At 53.6% G+C, this 15,457-nt stretch overlaps 1 protein-coding gene across 1 annotated transcript; it reads left to right on the forward strand.

Annotated features, from left to right (window-relative positions):
- Positions 1-6,400: 6,400 nt before the first annotated feature.
- On the forward strand, positions 6,401-15,171 carry AKAP1 (A-kinase anchoring protein 1; the record flags this gene model as incomplete). The annotated part of the gene is made up of 11 exons (XM_080357160.1): positions 6,401-7,543; positions 8,105-8,594; positions 9,008-9,141; positions 9,677-9,803; positions 10,380-10,510; positions 11,689-11,866; positions 12,080-12,230; positions 12,839-12,906; positions 14,330-14,403; positions 14,915-14,980; positions 15,112-15,171. The coding sequence occupies 11 exons, from the start codon at positions 6,401-6,403 to the stop codon at positions 15,169-15,171; spliced, it is 2,622 nt and encodes an 873-aa protein (XP_080213286.1).
- Positions 15,172-15,457: the final 286 nt, after the last annotated feature.

Genomic DNA, 15,457 nt, shown 5'->3' on the forward strand with positions numbered 1-15,457 from the left:
TGGAGAATATTGCAAGCTTTGGTTAGTTTAGTCTGTGCTCCTGGGTGTTGTGCATGCCTGTTTTGTGTAGATTGATAAAGACGCCAAGCATTTGACTCAGCTGGTTGCTTCTGGATTTTAATTTAGAACTGCACCTGTAGCGGACACTACGCTGCTGCCCACAGCAGGGGCGGCATCGGCCTCATCGGTGCAGAAGCAAATGCGAAATGCCACGTATCGCTTTGCCTGTACTATGGAGGACTGATTCTCTTCAGTCTTCTATGAAAAGTGTTTGTGAAAGAGTTGAACCCGGGCTGGTAGGTGTGACAAGGAGGAAAGCAGCTGTTCGGAGCGGCTGCTGTCTGAGCCTGCCGGCCGTGCCGCGCTCCCCGCTCAGGGCGCCCGTGCGCGTTAGTCCCGGGCACGGACCTTTCTCTGCAGTTTAAAGCCAGCTTAGGTGATGACAAAGGCCATGCAACACCTGGCCTGTGTCAAAGCCTTGGCTGGCGTGGAGAGGCAGAGCGCTGGGTCTGGCTCTGCTTCTGGAGCCCACTCCAAAACTGGCAAACAGACAAACAAAACCACCAAAAAACCCCAACGCAAACAAACAAACAGCCTCCACCGCATTAAATTTTGAGGAATGGCCAAGATAAAGGTGGTGTAGGTGAAGTCGTGCAGGAGCGATTTCTGAAGTTTGCCCTGTGTCTGACACAGCTTTGTGGAAAAGCAGTGAAAAAGGGCTCTGACCTGCCTCTGTAACTCAGGATTCCCAGGAAGACACCGGCCTGGCCGGGGAAACTATAAATAATGAAGTGATGGGAGCAGTAAGGTAATAGGATATAAAGTGCAGTAAGGAGCTTGATAATCTGATAGGGTTAATGTTAATTAAAGAGGGTAACCTGCAGCTCATTGCATGGCAGCAGGGATCAGCGGAGGACCTTGGCTGGTCCAGGAGGCGGTGTGGGCGGTCGGTGTTTGCACAGGTGTGCGCTGCTTGATGATTTCCAAAACATCTGCTTGGTTCGGGTTTGTTTGTTTGTTTTTAAACCAGAAACACCTACACCTCGGCTGGGCTGGTACTGCTGCTGTAAACCTCTGCTTTTGAGTGTGTAAACAGAACCTGTTCAGGGTCGTGCTTTGGCCGGGGAGTGATGCTGTGGAGCTGGGGAGCGGTGCTGGGCCGCTGTCTGGCTCCTGGGTGGGAGAAAATACCCAGAAACAGCCACTGCAAAGTGCAATATTGATAAAGCCTGGGCCACCAGTGGAGCCACTTTGGCTGCAGAGGGGAGTGGGCTGTTGTAGGGACATCGCTGAAGCTGCCTGCACCGCGAGCAGGTTTTGTCATAGAGATAAAAGCCTGGTGTTGGTGGTGTTTCTTGTGCCAAAGTCCCAGTTTAGCTCTACAACCAGCTTCTCAGCCTTTTACTTACATCACAATTTATCCCTCTGCAAATGGGACTGTTGGTTCTTAAATATTTTTAGTTTGTGGAGTGGTGTCAGTAGTTTTCATTCCCAGAGGAGACCTGAGCTCCGTGGCCCCTGTTAACTGGGCTGTGCAAAGGTGGCGTTGCTGAGGGGTGTCTCTTGTCTTTCAGCACCAGTGCAGATGCAGAAATTGCTGCAGAACGTTTACCTTTATTTAAGTACAGAGAAACTTACCTGTTCACTGCTTTTTAAAGTGCACCCAGTTGGTGTGGCTCTTGCCTGGCTCCCGCCTGCCTCTGGACGTTGGCGGCTCCTGAGTCACGTTTCTGAGCTCTCGCCTCTGGGCGATGCTCGTTTTAATGGTTTCACACCCGCCTGGCCGGGGAGAAGAGCTGGGACAGGCTGCCAAGCCCGGGATCGGCACCCGGCGCTCGGGGGCGCGTGGCGCAGGGCTGGCAGCGGTGCCACCACGGCCGCCGTGACCTCGGCGTTCCCTGCGCAGCGGGTGTCACCCACCCCTGCGGGGGAAATCGTCTCTTTGGGCTTCGGTTGGAACCACGTTCCAGAGAGGCTTTTGAACTGGGCTGGGGAGAAGCAGATGGTCCCTCATTGGGGACTGTCTGCCTCCTTTATGTTTTTATGATAATGCAGTGCCACGTGCAGTTCAGCTTTCTGTGAAAATACGCCTGATGCCAAGGGTAGGTCAAGTCAGCCTTTCTGTGACTGTTTCTGTGCAGCGAGTTCTCTTATTTTAATCTTAATGGTAGAGCCTCCAGTTCTTTAGGTTCTTGTCAACTCCTGTTCTTATGCCTCCTATAAGGCAGAGCATGTGCTACTGGTTATTTTTAGCATGGAAAATGTTAAGAGCCCACGTGGTCCTGTTTAGCTTTACCCGTGCCAGCCTTGTCCAGTTCTCTTTCACCCAGATAGTATTTATTTCCCGAGTGCTGTATCGCTAACTATAGGGTTTGCAGGGAGGCGTCTGGCCTTGCTGTTGAAGCTGCATTTGCAGTTTAGCTTCCAGCGTGCTTGCTCTGTGATCCCTTAGTGCAGCCTTTAGTTCCAGCCCTGCTCTGCGCTGCTCTGGGGTGGGGGCCGGGCTGCGGGCCGGACTCGTCCCTGCTGAGCATGGGGCTTGGTCCCTCGGCCGTTGTCCCTGTCTCTCTGCTTGTAGGGGCTTGAAGCAGCTTGTCCTGGAGCGGACCTGCCCTGGAAACCCAGAGCGAGTGTTTGCTGAGCTCTCCTCTCCAACCCCGGGAATGAATTATCTGCCTTCTCTTGGAACCTCGTGCTGCAAACATTTCTAACCTTATAAGGACGAGTACACTGAAGGGTTGTTTGTCCTGGCTGCAGAAACAACGTGGTTTAAAACTGCCCTGGGACACTAGTGCAAACAAGTGCAATGATTTGACTGTCCTTGTTTTTTTGTTTGTTTGGTTTTTTTTTTAAGGTAGGCAAGTGTGTGTGTGTGTGTGTATTCATTCTCGTCCTCATCTCCCCGATCTTTACCAGGAGTTTTCCATAAATCAAGCCAGGACACGGCTTTGGGGAGCTGACCAGCCCCTGCTCTCCCCTTGGCATCTCGATCCCACCCTGACCCGCTGTGGGGGTTATTTAGTGAGTTGGAGGAGTGTGGTGTCCTCGCCGCGGCTCTCGGGCCGTGCCTTGCTGTGAGGTGTGACATTTAGACGGGATTCCTGTCGTGCCAGCGCGGTGGAAGTGGCCGGTGACACGTACGGTGTGGGCTGGGCTCTGGTTCTGGTGCGCTGCGCGGGGCCCCGTGTGCCGACAAATGGCACCGGGGTGTCCGGGGCTTCACGCCGGTTCTGGCTTTTGCAGACAGCTCCGAAGCCCCCGGGCTGCTGGAGTCCCCGCGGCTCCTCCCTCCACTCCGGCCGCGTTTGGCGCCATGTGATTTGACAAGGTGCCATTTTCTGTCCTGCTGCTGGCAGGAGAATCCCAGGATTTCTCCTCCCATGCATTTAAGTGGTCCCGTGGCCCCCGCAGTCCCGAACTGGCTGTCCAGTTGGCAATGGAGAGAGGGTTTTGTCGCTCTTAAATGTGTTGGAAAATGTGTGTGGGCTTTGGGAACAATCCTGTGGAGGAAAAGAGAGAAATGCCTGCTGCACCTCCTAGCCATTGGGCTGGGCAGGTTGGAAATCGACTGTCTTCTAACCATCGCATAAAAGGCGACATTGTGAGCAGCATATCAAAATCAGGCCCCCCAAGTCTTCCCCCCGTGTGTGTGTGCAGAGGTGTTTGTTGGTGCTGGCCGTCCCCAGCACGGTGCTCCGGGACGTCTGCTGGCACCGCATGCGGAGCCGCTGCCCAGCGCGGTGCTCCGGGACGTCTGCTGGCACCGCATGCGGAGCCGCTGCCCAGCGCGGTGCTCCGGGACGTCTGCTGGCACCGCATGCGGAGCCGCTGCCCTCGTCCCTCTGCTGGCGGAAGGATGTGGAATCCCCGTTGAACACAAACGCGCGGCTCTTGCCAAAACTAGTCAAATTAAAACCATGACATGAAGTAAACTTCCCAAGGAGCAGTCGGCTAATCCACCAGTCCCCGCTGGTCTAAATATCACAGAAGGGTGGAGATCTTTATCTTAAATGATATTAATCTTTAAAATGACCCTTAGAATGGCTTTGTGTGCCGGGCTCCGGGAAGGCCTGTCCCTCTGCGGGGCATCGTGCTCCCGTCTGCCTGCGCTGCGGAGCTGTGTGGGGCTATTGTTTGTACGGTTGGTGCAACTTGATAGGAAATTGGATAATAATAGGGCTGTCTGTTGACTCAGGAGAGCTTGCTGGGAATGGACGTATGTGAGCCACTTTAATTTGAGTTTGTGGTGCGCCTGTGAGGCAGCTTGTAGGGCCGTTCAGCATTAATTAGCACGACTTCAGCGGCCAGCAGATGAGCGCTTGCAGCGACTCACAATGTGCCATTGTGCTGTAGAACATAAATGTGAACCTTTTGTCTTAGGAGGGTACAGGCTTCACCCTTTCCGTTTACAAAGTTCCAAACACCAAACATCCAGATTATTGCATAGTTTGTTTTTAATTCCAAATCTCAGCTGTTGCTGTTAACCGACAGCTCATGCTCTGCAGTGAGCTCGGCTGCTTGGCTGTGTAAAGCCAGCTGGAAGTAACTCGGGGTTACAGATATCAGACGTGAACCTCCAGTGGACACAGACTCAAGTTTCCCATGCAGAACAACTTAAATACCTCATTTCCGATGTGCTGGAGATGTTCCTGGATCTCTCAAATCCTGTCTGCAGCTGACCTTTGATTTGAGATGGAGCAATGAATTGTGTGCTCCCTGGGTTTGCCATTCATGTATTTACTTGCCTCAATCATTAGGGCTCTGTAAACGGGAAGCGAGGCTGGTGTGCAGCTGGTTGGAGGTGGGAAACCCAGAGTGAATGATAAGTTATCAGAGGCTTGGGTGCTCGGTGTGAGCCTGGGGGAGGCGTGTTATGTCCCCCAGCTAGAATGTAATCGACTCATGAAAATCAAGGCCCCGAAGGAGAGTTGTGTTTGGAAGCCGTGGTCGGAACACTTGTTCTGATAACAAAAGGGTTTTCCAATTGAGACAGACTAAGCACAGTTGACACACTGACTCGATTGTCTTCTCTTGTCTAAGAAATATTACGCCTCTCAAGAGGAACTAGATAATGCTCTTTTCCAGAGGGTGGTTCCCATTTTTAGGACTTCGCTATCTCATGAAAACAATCTTTATTTTTGTTTCTCGTTGGCAAAAGCATTAAGGCCTGTTTGGAGAAAGGTCTGTGGTGTGCATGCCGTGTCAGACACGTGGTGGTTTGCTTTCGTTCCTGCTCGGTGAAAACATCAGCTGCTTTGGGTCTGTGCAGGTTGTGCTCCAGCTGTGGGCTGGCCTGGAGGCAGCGGCGGCTCGGCCCCGCGGTGTCGCGGAGGCAGCAGCGGCTCGGCCCCGCGGTGTCGCGGAGGCAGCAGCGGCTTGGCCCCGCAGTGTCACTCAGCCCCGCGGTGTCACCGAAGCAGCGGCGGCTCGGCCCTGCGGTGTCACGGAGGCAGGGGTGGCTCGGCCCCGTGGTGTCACCCGTGAGGCCTGGGGGTGCGGGAGCCGGGTGGTGTATGGGCAGGGACGGGTAACATGCTTTCCAGAGTAAGACAGTTCAGCTCTGGACAGAGGAGCAGCAGCTGTCAATGGAGTTGACTGAGGTGTAGGACAAACCTCGGAGCTGCATTCCTGAGTAGTACTGTCTCTATCCAGGCTGTTCTTCTAGACAAATATGCTGTTATAAAAGTGTTATAGCCTATTTCCCATCTTCGCCATTGCAGAATCGTTCAGAGGGGTTTCTGATTATGAGGAAACACTTGCTTCGTCAGGCTGTAGTGGTTCTTTGTTTAGGAATTCTTGCGCTGTGTCCATACAAGCGGAGTAGCGGTGTGGTGCTGTTTGGCTCCTACTGCACCGCGCAGTCGTGTGCCCGGGGATGAGAACGTTTGCAAACCTTCAGCCAGCTGTATCTGCTCTAGAGAGGGGTGTGTTGGCAGCCCGTGAACCTCTCGGGAATGCGATGCCGCCTGTGAAGCGGGGAGCTGGGGGCCCCGCGGTGTGTCGGGTCTGCGTTGGCATGCTCGCGGTGCGGCTGCGTGTGAGCCCAGCCCATCCGGAGCGGTGCTGGGCGCTGTCCTGCGTGCGGTACCCACCTGCCAACGGGAGGCGGGAGAAAGAAGGTGAAATTGTTTGAAGTGTAAAGGTGAGGGAAGGTGAAGTTGATGAGTGTAGTGGTGAGGAGTGCCCAGGTATCCCCGGTGTTAGGTAAAGATCTTGTTCTGTGGTCTGCTGGTAGAGCAGTGATGTGAATTTAGAGAGTGGCTGGAAAACAAGCCTGTTCATGCTAACAGAAACACCTCAGGGCATTCATGAAACTTTAGCCTCCCTGTAACCTTCCCTGTGGCTGTTTTAACATGGCTTCCGTTTCTCTTTCTAGATACGGTTGCTGAGGCTCTGTAAGATGGCTTTACGGTTCCGCAGCGTCATCCCATATGCCATACCTGGACTGCTGGCGCTTCTTGGCTACTGGTGGATCTATTCTCGACGAAAAAAGCATGCGAGCTATCACAATAAACAAGCAATAGTGATCGGAGAAGAGCAGCAGGAAGAAGTGCCAGCGAAAGATTCATCGCCCAAACCAGAAGCGTTTGTTCTTCGAAAACGGCCTCTCTCCTCGGAAGAGGAATGCCCAGAGAGTCAAACCTCAACCGCCCCGCTGCCAGCGGGGTCGATGACGCCCTCTCTTCTGTGTCAAGCTCACGAGAGGCTAGATCTCCCACGGGACCTTGCAGACCCGTCCGTAACGACGCTTCAGCCCAGCGCCCTTGAAGACGACAGTGAAAAACTAGAAACGATAGGATCTCAAGATGAAAGCGGTGTCCCTGCTTGTGTTTCTGTCCCTCCGATCTCCGCGTGTCGCGGCAGCGCTGCCGTGAGCCTTAGGCCGGACTCAGGCTCCAGTGCAAACCAAGATCAGTGGCCGTCCGCGTCAGTGGCGCTGACGCAGATGTCTTTGGGAATCACGGAGGAGATCGGCAAAGCAGAGCAGTCAGATGACTCTTCATTTAAGCCTCCTAAGGAAAGCCAGGTGCCGGAAGCGGTGCTGTCAGATACTGGCTCTGTGACAGCCCTTTGCTTGGGATCGGAGAAGGAAGCCAATACCCCACAAGCCTTTCTGAGTAATGAAGTTGTATCAAGTCACAAGGATTCTGCAGGGAGCGTGTTACCGGCTCGCTTGGAGCCTGCCTGCCTGGAGCAGTCCAGGGAAGAAGAGCTGTCGGAGGCAGTTGCCAGGACTGTAGCCGTGTGTCAGGAGGAGGGCACACAGCCAAAAGGAGACGGGTTGGAAAGAGAGAAGATTGGAAGAGTGAGTTTGGACAAGGAAGAAGTTGAGAAAATTGAGCAAGTAGCAATACAAATCATTTCCAAGGTCATTTTGGCAGCAACTGAGGAAGTGCTGTCTGGTGCTGCAGGTGATGTGTCCGCTCGGATCTGCCAAGCCGCTGCCAGCCGAGTTGAGAGACCTTTGGGGATGGCAAGTGCTGTGTCCTCTGGTCAGATGCCTGCGGAGAAAGCTATGGGAGCAGATGAGAGCGTTGCTGCCGTACTGACATCCACCCAGAGGGAGGAACAGGATCAGAGCGTGGCAGACTCCAGCTGTTTAACACACAGCTGTTTGTCCAGCCCTGTTCAGGGAGACACAAAAGACCATCAGATGAAGAGCAGCGTGTGCAGCGAGGCCGTCCTGCCTGGTGCTGCAGGGGATGTGTCTGCCTGGACCTGCCAAGCTGCTGCCGGCCGAGTCCAGGGAGCTCTGGAGACAGCAAGCGCTGTCTCCTCTGGTCGGGTCCCTGCCGAGGCAGCTGCGGGAATGGCTGTGAACGTTGCCGCGAGGAGCGATGCTGCGGTGCTGACATCTCTGCAGATGGAGGAACGGGCTGGGAGCGTCACAGATTCCAACTGCTGTTTATCTGACCGTGTTGAGGGATGCACAGGAGGCCGCTGGATGAAGAGCAGCGTGTGCAGCGAGGATGTGCTGCCTGGTGCTGCAGGTGATGCATCCGCTCGGACCTGCCAAGCCGCTGCCAGCCGAGCCGAAGGAGCTCTGGAGAAGAGTGCTGTGTCCTCTGGTCAGGTGCTTGCGGAGAAAGCTATGGGAGCAGATGAGAACGTTGCTGCGGTACTGACATCCACCCAGAGGGAGGAACAGGATCAGAGTGTGACAGATTCCGGCTGTTTAACACACGGCTGTTTGTCTGGACCTGTTCAGGGAGACACAACAGACTGTCAGGTGAAGAATAGCGTGTGCAGCGAGTCCCAAGCAGTCGACAGGACTCCTGTGGAGAACCACGGAGGGTCGCTGGGAAAGTCGCCTTTGGTTATGGAGGACTCTGGGTACAGCACGCACACATCTGACAGTGGGACGGGTGTGGAGGACCCGTTGCAGAACACAATGCTGTTTGCTGCATCAGGCCAGCATTCGGACTCACTGAGCGCATCTGCTGAGCAGAGCTCAGTACCAAGTGAAAATCCTCCTCTGAAGCTGCCTGAGGACAGCACAGTGCCATACAGCAATGGGATACTGAACGAGGATGCGCCAGACCTGGGTCACGAGTGCAGCAGAGCAACAGGGATGGATGGAGATCACTCGGGAGGTAAGGGATTCAAGAATCCTCCTACAAACGCATGGTGAACAAGTGTTTTTTTGTGCTGTAACCCTTCTGCTTCAGAACGTGTTCACATAAATGCTCTTCATGTTTGACTTCCCCAGGAGGTGGATATTTAGCCCTCATGTGCAGGTGGGCTTGTTTGCTCTCAGAGTTTGCATCCCATCGGACGCAGCGGTAGCTGGGTGATCTTCAGGGTGTCCTGCAGAGGGGTGACCAGGCTGATCCCCTTACAGCACAAAGCTGATTGTCTAAAGCTCAGCTTGTGCTTGAGCAGCCCGGTGCAGTGCTGTGGCTGGTGTGGGCCGGGCTGGTTGAGACCTGCTAAAACCCGGCACCAATGGCTTCTGCTTCAGTTCAGGCCCCGTGAGTAAGGCCTCACACGTGTGTATGTCTTGTAGGTTCGGATGTGAATGACATGGATTTTGTGGACAGTGGCTGTGCCATGAGGAAGACGGTGACTCGCCAGAACTCTAAGCTCAGAGGAGAATCCAGCAAGTCTGACTACGTTATCTGGGAAATAGAGGTCCCGAAGGTAACCGGCCGCTGGCTGCTCGCACCTCCTGCCGCCCGCTGGCTCCTCCAGCCCGGTGCTGGCTCGGTGCCGTCCCAGGGCGGCGAACAGCGAATGAACGGGGATTTGAGCGTTTCACTCCCGTTAGGACGCACAGGAGCGATGAGCCGTTACACAACAGCTGTGAACAACAGGCGTGTCAGGGCTACACCCGGGGCAGCCGTGCTTGTTGGACTCATTGTTCCCCATCTTCCAGCCCAATCTGTTAGTCTGATGCTTTGAAAGCCTTCAGAAGGCTTTGAGGGTACGCGGTTAATAAGAGCAGGTGATTATTTTTCTTTCCCCTACCTAGGAGGGTTACGTTTCATCAGAGCTGTTCTGTGATGCTGCTGTGTCTCTGTCTTTATAGTGAGCTTGCTTTTGGGTTCAGACCAGCTGAACCCACTGATCCAGCATTGCCTTATATTTATCCTGCCTGGCCTTGTGCTACAGGAGCTGGGGATGTGGATGTTTGATCTACTTTTCCTGACTGTTGTTTCTTGTCCCTTTCCTAAAGGAATTAGTTGGCCGCTTGATTGGCAAACAAGGCAGATACATGACCTTCTTGAGGCAAGCGTCTGGTGCCAAAATTTATGTCTCAACACTACCTTACTTCCGTGACTCCCAAGTCTGTCACATCGAAGGTAAGCGGAGTTTATTTATTCATGGTCTAATATGTAGCTTGGGGGCCTTAATTAGACGGGCAAGGAATTTAAACAGATTTAGTGGCTTTGTGAGTCCAGTGCTTTATGAAACTTCTCTGCTCGAGGCCGTTACAGTAGATGTGTACACCAAGCCGCCCGTGCCTCGGCATGGGAACCCTCTGCTCCAGCGGTCAGAATGCACTCGAACATCTGCTGCTGTAGTTTAACCCACACCTTTTGCAGGTCAGCTCAGGCTTGAAGGAGAACCCATGGGCTGTGTCAGCAAACGCAGCCTTGACTCTGAAGGGTGTTAGATTAATTGTGGCTGAAAAATGTCTGCCAGTGAATTGGGTTGATACTGGAGGCTAAAGCTGCTGAAACTGGGGCTTTGACAGTCTGAGTGGCTCGTGTTGGTCCAATATCAGGTTACGTGCCTGATCTATTAAAACTTAAATCATTGATGTAGCACAGAAGGCTTCTGGTAGCTCTGTTCCTTCATGCGGTAGGGGTGAGGATGTCCCCAGCATATCTGTGCTACCGGATTTCTGTATTTCTTGCGGGATTTCTGTCTTCCAGGCTCCTCGCAACAAGTAGAAAAAGTACTGAGCCTGATTGGCAAGAAGTTCAAAGAGCTGTGTCTCACCAACATCTACGCTATACCCCCCCCAACGCCGCTGACGCTGCATTCCCTGCTGATGACTGCCTGGGTGAGTCCCGCGCGCTGGCGATGCTGCCGGCGGTCGCTGCCGCCGCAGTGCGCTGTGTCCATGTGGCTGCTTCCCTTTAATAGACACTGAAGCAAAAAAGGCATTAAGCGCCTCAGCCTTTTCCTCACCTGTCGCTGTGTTCCCCCTGCGTCCAGCTGAGGATGGAGAATGCTGCATGTGCTCCCGACCCCTTGACCGGCCGTCCCGAGGCCCTGAGGTCTCTCTTGGTCGCCCTGGGACTGTAGCGGTGTTTCACCAGACTGGTTAGTCCCACAGTTGCACATCTCACCCGTAGGCGTTTGCCTACAGACTGAATGTTTGCCAGAGGAAGAAGTGCTTCAGTCTTGAGCTGAGTTGATTATCTGTTCCCTCTGCTTAAGGGCCGCTTGCTGTGAGGTCAAAATACCACACTGATCCATTACCATTATTGGTATTGTCCCTAAATCCTGAAGCTTGTCTTCTCAAAATGTTCCACTTCCCGTGGCCTTTGATTACACTTAAAGGAGGTTATCGTGTCGGTGTTCCCAGGCTCCTTTTGCTGGATGGATACTTGAAAACATTTCTCTGTTTACATTGGGCAACTAGAATCTGTGAGGTACCTGTGCACTTAACTGGCTGTGTAGGTGTGAAGACCAGCTTGATTCTGGAGAAGTGAGCTCATGCTAGGAAATTAAAGGCATTTTAGGTGTATTCTGAGCACAGTAATGCTGAGAAGCTGCCCAACACAAGGGCTCTCTAGCAGCCAGGGCAAATTACTTTGAAAATAAGGCCTCTGTGACAAATCTTGCACAATCCCTGTGAAGATTACCTCGACGTTTAAAACCCCGTGGGCAGGGAATCCTTGCGAGTTGTGCTGTAGCGATAGTGCAGCGTGACTTGACCGGCACCGTTCTGACTGTGCTCCCTGATCTCTCTGGGGTAAACGGGTCCTACAGCTGCTCTGAGCTGATAGTCTGGGCAGGATGGGCCCCACCCCAGCTCTGATTTCCAGCTTGGAGTAACAGCGAGTAGCTCTCTGCTCTGATCCAAAGCGGCCTTTGGAGGCGAAATCGCAGCGTGCCGGGGCTTTCCCAGCCAGGGCTGTGAGTGTCAGGAGGTGCTGCTGGAACAGGGAGTTGCTGCAAATGGAGCTCGTGTTGCAATGACCGCTAACGGGAGTTTCTTTCCTCGCGTGGCAGCTGTTCCTCCCAGATGGAGTCACCGTGGAGGTGGTCGTGGCAAACCAGGTTGATGCGGGGCACATGTTCCTGCAGCAGCACACGCACCCCACGTTCCATGTCCTGCGTAGCCTGGACCAGCAGATGTACGCCTGCTATTCTCAGCCTGAAATTCCAACCCTGCCGACTCCAGTAGAAGGCAAGTCGCTTGGTTGCTCACAAACCTTCCAGGGTCATGAAAAGCTGGACACTCCCAAGCTGGGCCCGGTCTGCTGGGGGTGTGGGTGCTGGTGAAAGAAGATGGAAGCAGCAGAAGAAATGCTGTTGGTTCTCAGTAGATAACCGTGCAGCACCTCTAATGCCTGAAATCCATTTATACTGAGCCGTTCTCCGCTGTGCTCTTGTTTTGCAGTTGGTATTATCTGCGCGGCGCCGGGCCTGGACGGGGCATGGCTGCGGGCTCAGGTGATCAGCTACTTCGAAGAGACCGGTGAAGTAGAGCTCAGATACGTGGACTATGGAGGATACGACAAAGTGAAGGTCGACACACTCAGACAAATCAGGTCTCTAGCTGCTCTTCCGTGGCCTGAGGCCGTTTCTGCCTTGAATCTTCATCACAGGCAGCTGTTGTTTGAATTGCTTATGGGTTTTACCGCAGCTGAGGCGGGACGTGGTGGGCAGGTTTGTCGGGCATCGGTTGCGGGTTCCTTGTGAGCACAACAAGCTCTCCGAAGGCTTTTCTGAAGGGGAGAGGAAACTGCGATTCCTGCTGCTCCTGTGTGGAGCTGAGCAATGGGATACCTTCAGGAGGCCCAGAGTGTAGCTCCTGGGTGAGCTGGGAGTCAGATTCAGGTTCTCTGCACCGGCCCCTGGCTGGGAGAGCCGTGTTGGGTAAGGATTCACTTACACAAGCCCATTAAATACTTGATAGTGCCCCAGAGGTGGGAGAAAAGCAGTACAGCCTCCAGCGTGGAGGTGCCTTTTCTTGGAGCCAAATCCAGCTTGGCGTACTAATCACTGCTTACATTGCTGCGAGAATAGTATATTTTTTTAATGTAATCAATTTTAAACCAAATTCCTGGTAGAGCAGTTGATTAATCAATGTCACCTTTAAGAATACAGGAGTAACTAAAGCCATGTTCCTGTTCTGATTGATTCTCTTCTCTTTCAGGTCTGATTTTTTATCGCTGCCTTTCCAAGGAGCAGAAGTTTTACTCGACAACGTGGTGCCGCTTCCAGGTAACGTTGCTCTGGAGCCGTGCAGCCGGCGCCGCGCCCGTGGCATCGACGGTGCCAGCCGTGTGCGGCAGCCATTCTGCCCAAACCGCTCCGCTCCTGCACACGCAGCCTCTGCTGTGCCTGCAGCAGGGATTGGAACAGTTGTATTTGGTTCTTCTAAATGTGCTGGCATGGCATAGCTTGTCAGACTCCAGGGGAAAGATGATAAATGTCCAGGCTTTTTCCTACGTGGAGGAGAGAATGAATTACTCGCCTAAACAGCCACTTGGCAGGACTGGCAGGGTATAGGTGAAGTAGCTGTAACTAATCTGCCTCCTGTTGTAGAGTAGTTGTAAATGCAAACTCAGTTTTTAATCTACTAGATAAATATCTGGCATTTTCATACTAAAGTGAAGCATGTGTATAGTTCTATGTTCAAAAGACTGCCCCCCAAGCACTGGGAAAGTGTCACTCAAAGCAGAAAGCATTTCTCAGCAGTGGCTTTTTCTTTTCCAATAGTGTCAGAGCTGCAGGCCGTGTTGGTGCGGGGGTCGGGGGGTGGCCGCAGGGCGCGGAGTGGGTGGCCCCACCGGGGTTGGTGGCCGCAGGGTGTGGGGTTGGTGGCCCCGCCGGGGTTGGTGTCCCTGCTGGGGTTGGTTGCTGCAGGACGCGGGGCGGGTGGCCCCGACGGTGTTGGTGGCCGCAGGAGGTGCTGGCTCTGCTGTGGATGGATGGTGAGGTCTAAGCTGCTTCTAGAAGAAGTTGTGCTTGTTCCTTGAGGTAATGGACCTCCTGTGGTGTTTGTGGGGTTGTAAGGAGTTCACTTGCTGCTGGAGATGGTCTCAGGGTGGAGAGCACAATGGAGAAACCTTATTTTGCAGCAATTTGGTAGGAAACAAGCGGTTTTCTCCCATACTGAAAGCACTTACGTCTGCAGTGCAGATTGTATTGCCGGGGACACAGAGGTTTCGTGCTGCGTGGGAGCGGAGTTGGCAGCAGTCCCCGGGGCCGCCGGGCGGGTCGGTGCAGCCTGTGGTGCAAGTGCTTTTGAGTTCCCATTGACAGCGCTGCGCTCTGTGCAGGGTCTGTGCCGTCCTGAGCGCCCTGAGCTTAGTTTAAGGATCAAAACAGTAATGGCAGTTCCAAGGTGCTGCACGAGTATGCTCTTGTCTTTAAAGCCTCCTAATTCAACAGCCCCTTGTGCTCACGTTGACTTAGCTGGTGGCTTTAGGAAGCACTTCATCCTGCAGCAGCACAGCAGGTGAGACACCTTGTGATCTCCAGCTTAAGGCCTGGGTTCAGCTAATGCCTGCAGCAGCGGTACGTGAGGATTCTCTGGCCTGACTTGTGCAGGAGGTCGGACGAGATTAGTTCAATAGTTCCTTCTGCCCTTTGAAGCCTCTGAGTATCTGATTTGTTTTCTCCTGCTCTCTCCTTTCCCAAGACGAGGATCACTTTTCATCGGAAGCTGACGCCGCTGTTAGGGAGATGACCAGAGGCGCAGTCCTGGTGGCGCAGGTACGCGGGAGCTGTCTGCAAAAGCCTTGTCGCCCATTTAAATGCTGCCCTTGTCCTCTCTGCATGCCGTGTGTGTTAAAACCAAAGGCAGAGCCTGTAAGCCTGGCTGCTGGGCAGGGCTCTCATTGGGGAAATCCTGGTGCTGAGAACCTCCTTGTGTAGCATCAGGACTGGGAAGGGCTGATTCCCTCTTCCAAAGCGCTTCTCGTAAGGGCTGTAGCTGTCCGTGTGTGTTAAGTGGGATGAGTGGGAAGCTGATGGCGTGTGTGCTCATCTCACACCTTGTTTGGTTTAACGTCGTGCTCAAATGTGTCGTTAATCTTGCAAGGGTGTGGGTCTGAGGGACTGGGGCAAAGGTGCCCGCGGTGCCGCGGCTGCTGCTGGCAGAGCTGCGTTTCCCGCCCTGCGCGTGGGGTGAAGCGCTGGGCACGGGCGGTGCAGCGGAGAACATCACCTCGCGCCCGCCGTGACTCGGGCCACAATCACTGCCTGTGGTTTTCTGTGTTTGCAGGTCACGAATTACGACAGTGCAACAGGGCTGCCGCTGATCCAGCTGTGGAACTTGACGGGAGATGAGGTGTGCATGTCGATATACCTATTTTTTCAAAGCTGTTAGAGTTATGATTATGCGGGCCTTTCATTGTTGATTAGGAACTTGCTGATATTTCTTGCTGGTGGTTTCACCTTTCTCCTTTCTCACCTCTCTAGATGGTGTCAGTAAACAGAACTCTGGTGGAAAGAGGGTTTGCTCAGTGGCTTGACTACTAGCGATGTCCCAGATGCCTTGACAACTCTTTCTGCAGAGAAAAGAGAAGAAATGTTGTTTTGCACTGTTACAATTTGGTTTGGCAACCTCTCCAAGACCCGTTTGCCCTGCGTGCGAGTTCCTGGTCGCCTGAACCTCCTTCTGCGCAGCTGTTACCGTTCCTGGGACACGACCCCATGGCGGTGACCGGCGGGTATTCAAAGCCATAATGACAGAGACTGCAGCTTTAAAGCAAAAAATCCTCCCTGGCCTCTGCTCGGAAGTTGAATGGGAAGAGCCTGAAAACCT

This window comes from Nesoenas mayeri (assembly GCF_963082525.1).
Source record: "Nesoenas mayeri genome assembly, chromosome: 20".
NCBI lineage: Eukaryota > Metazoa > Chordata > Aves > Columbiformes > Columbidae > Nesoenas > Nesoenas mayeri.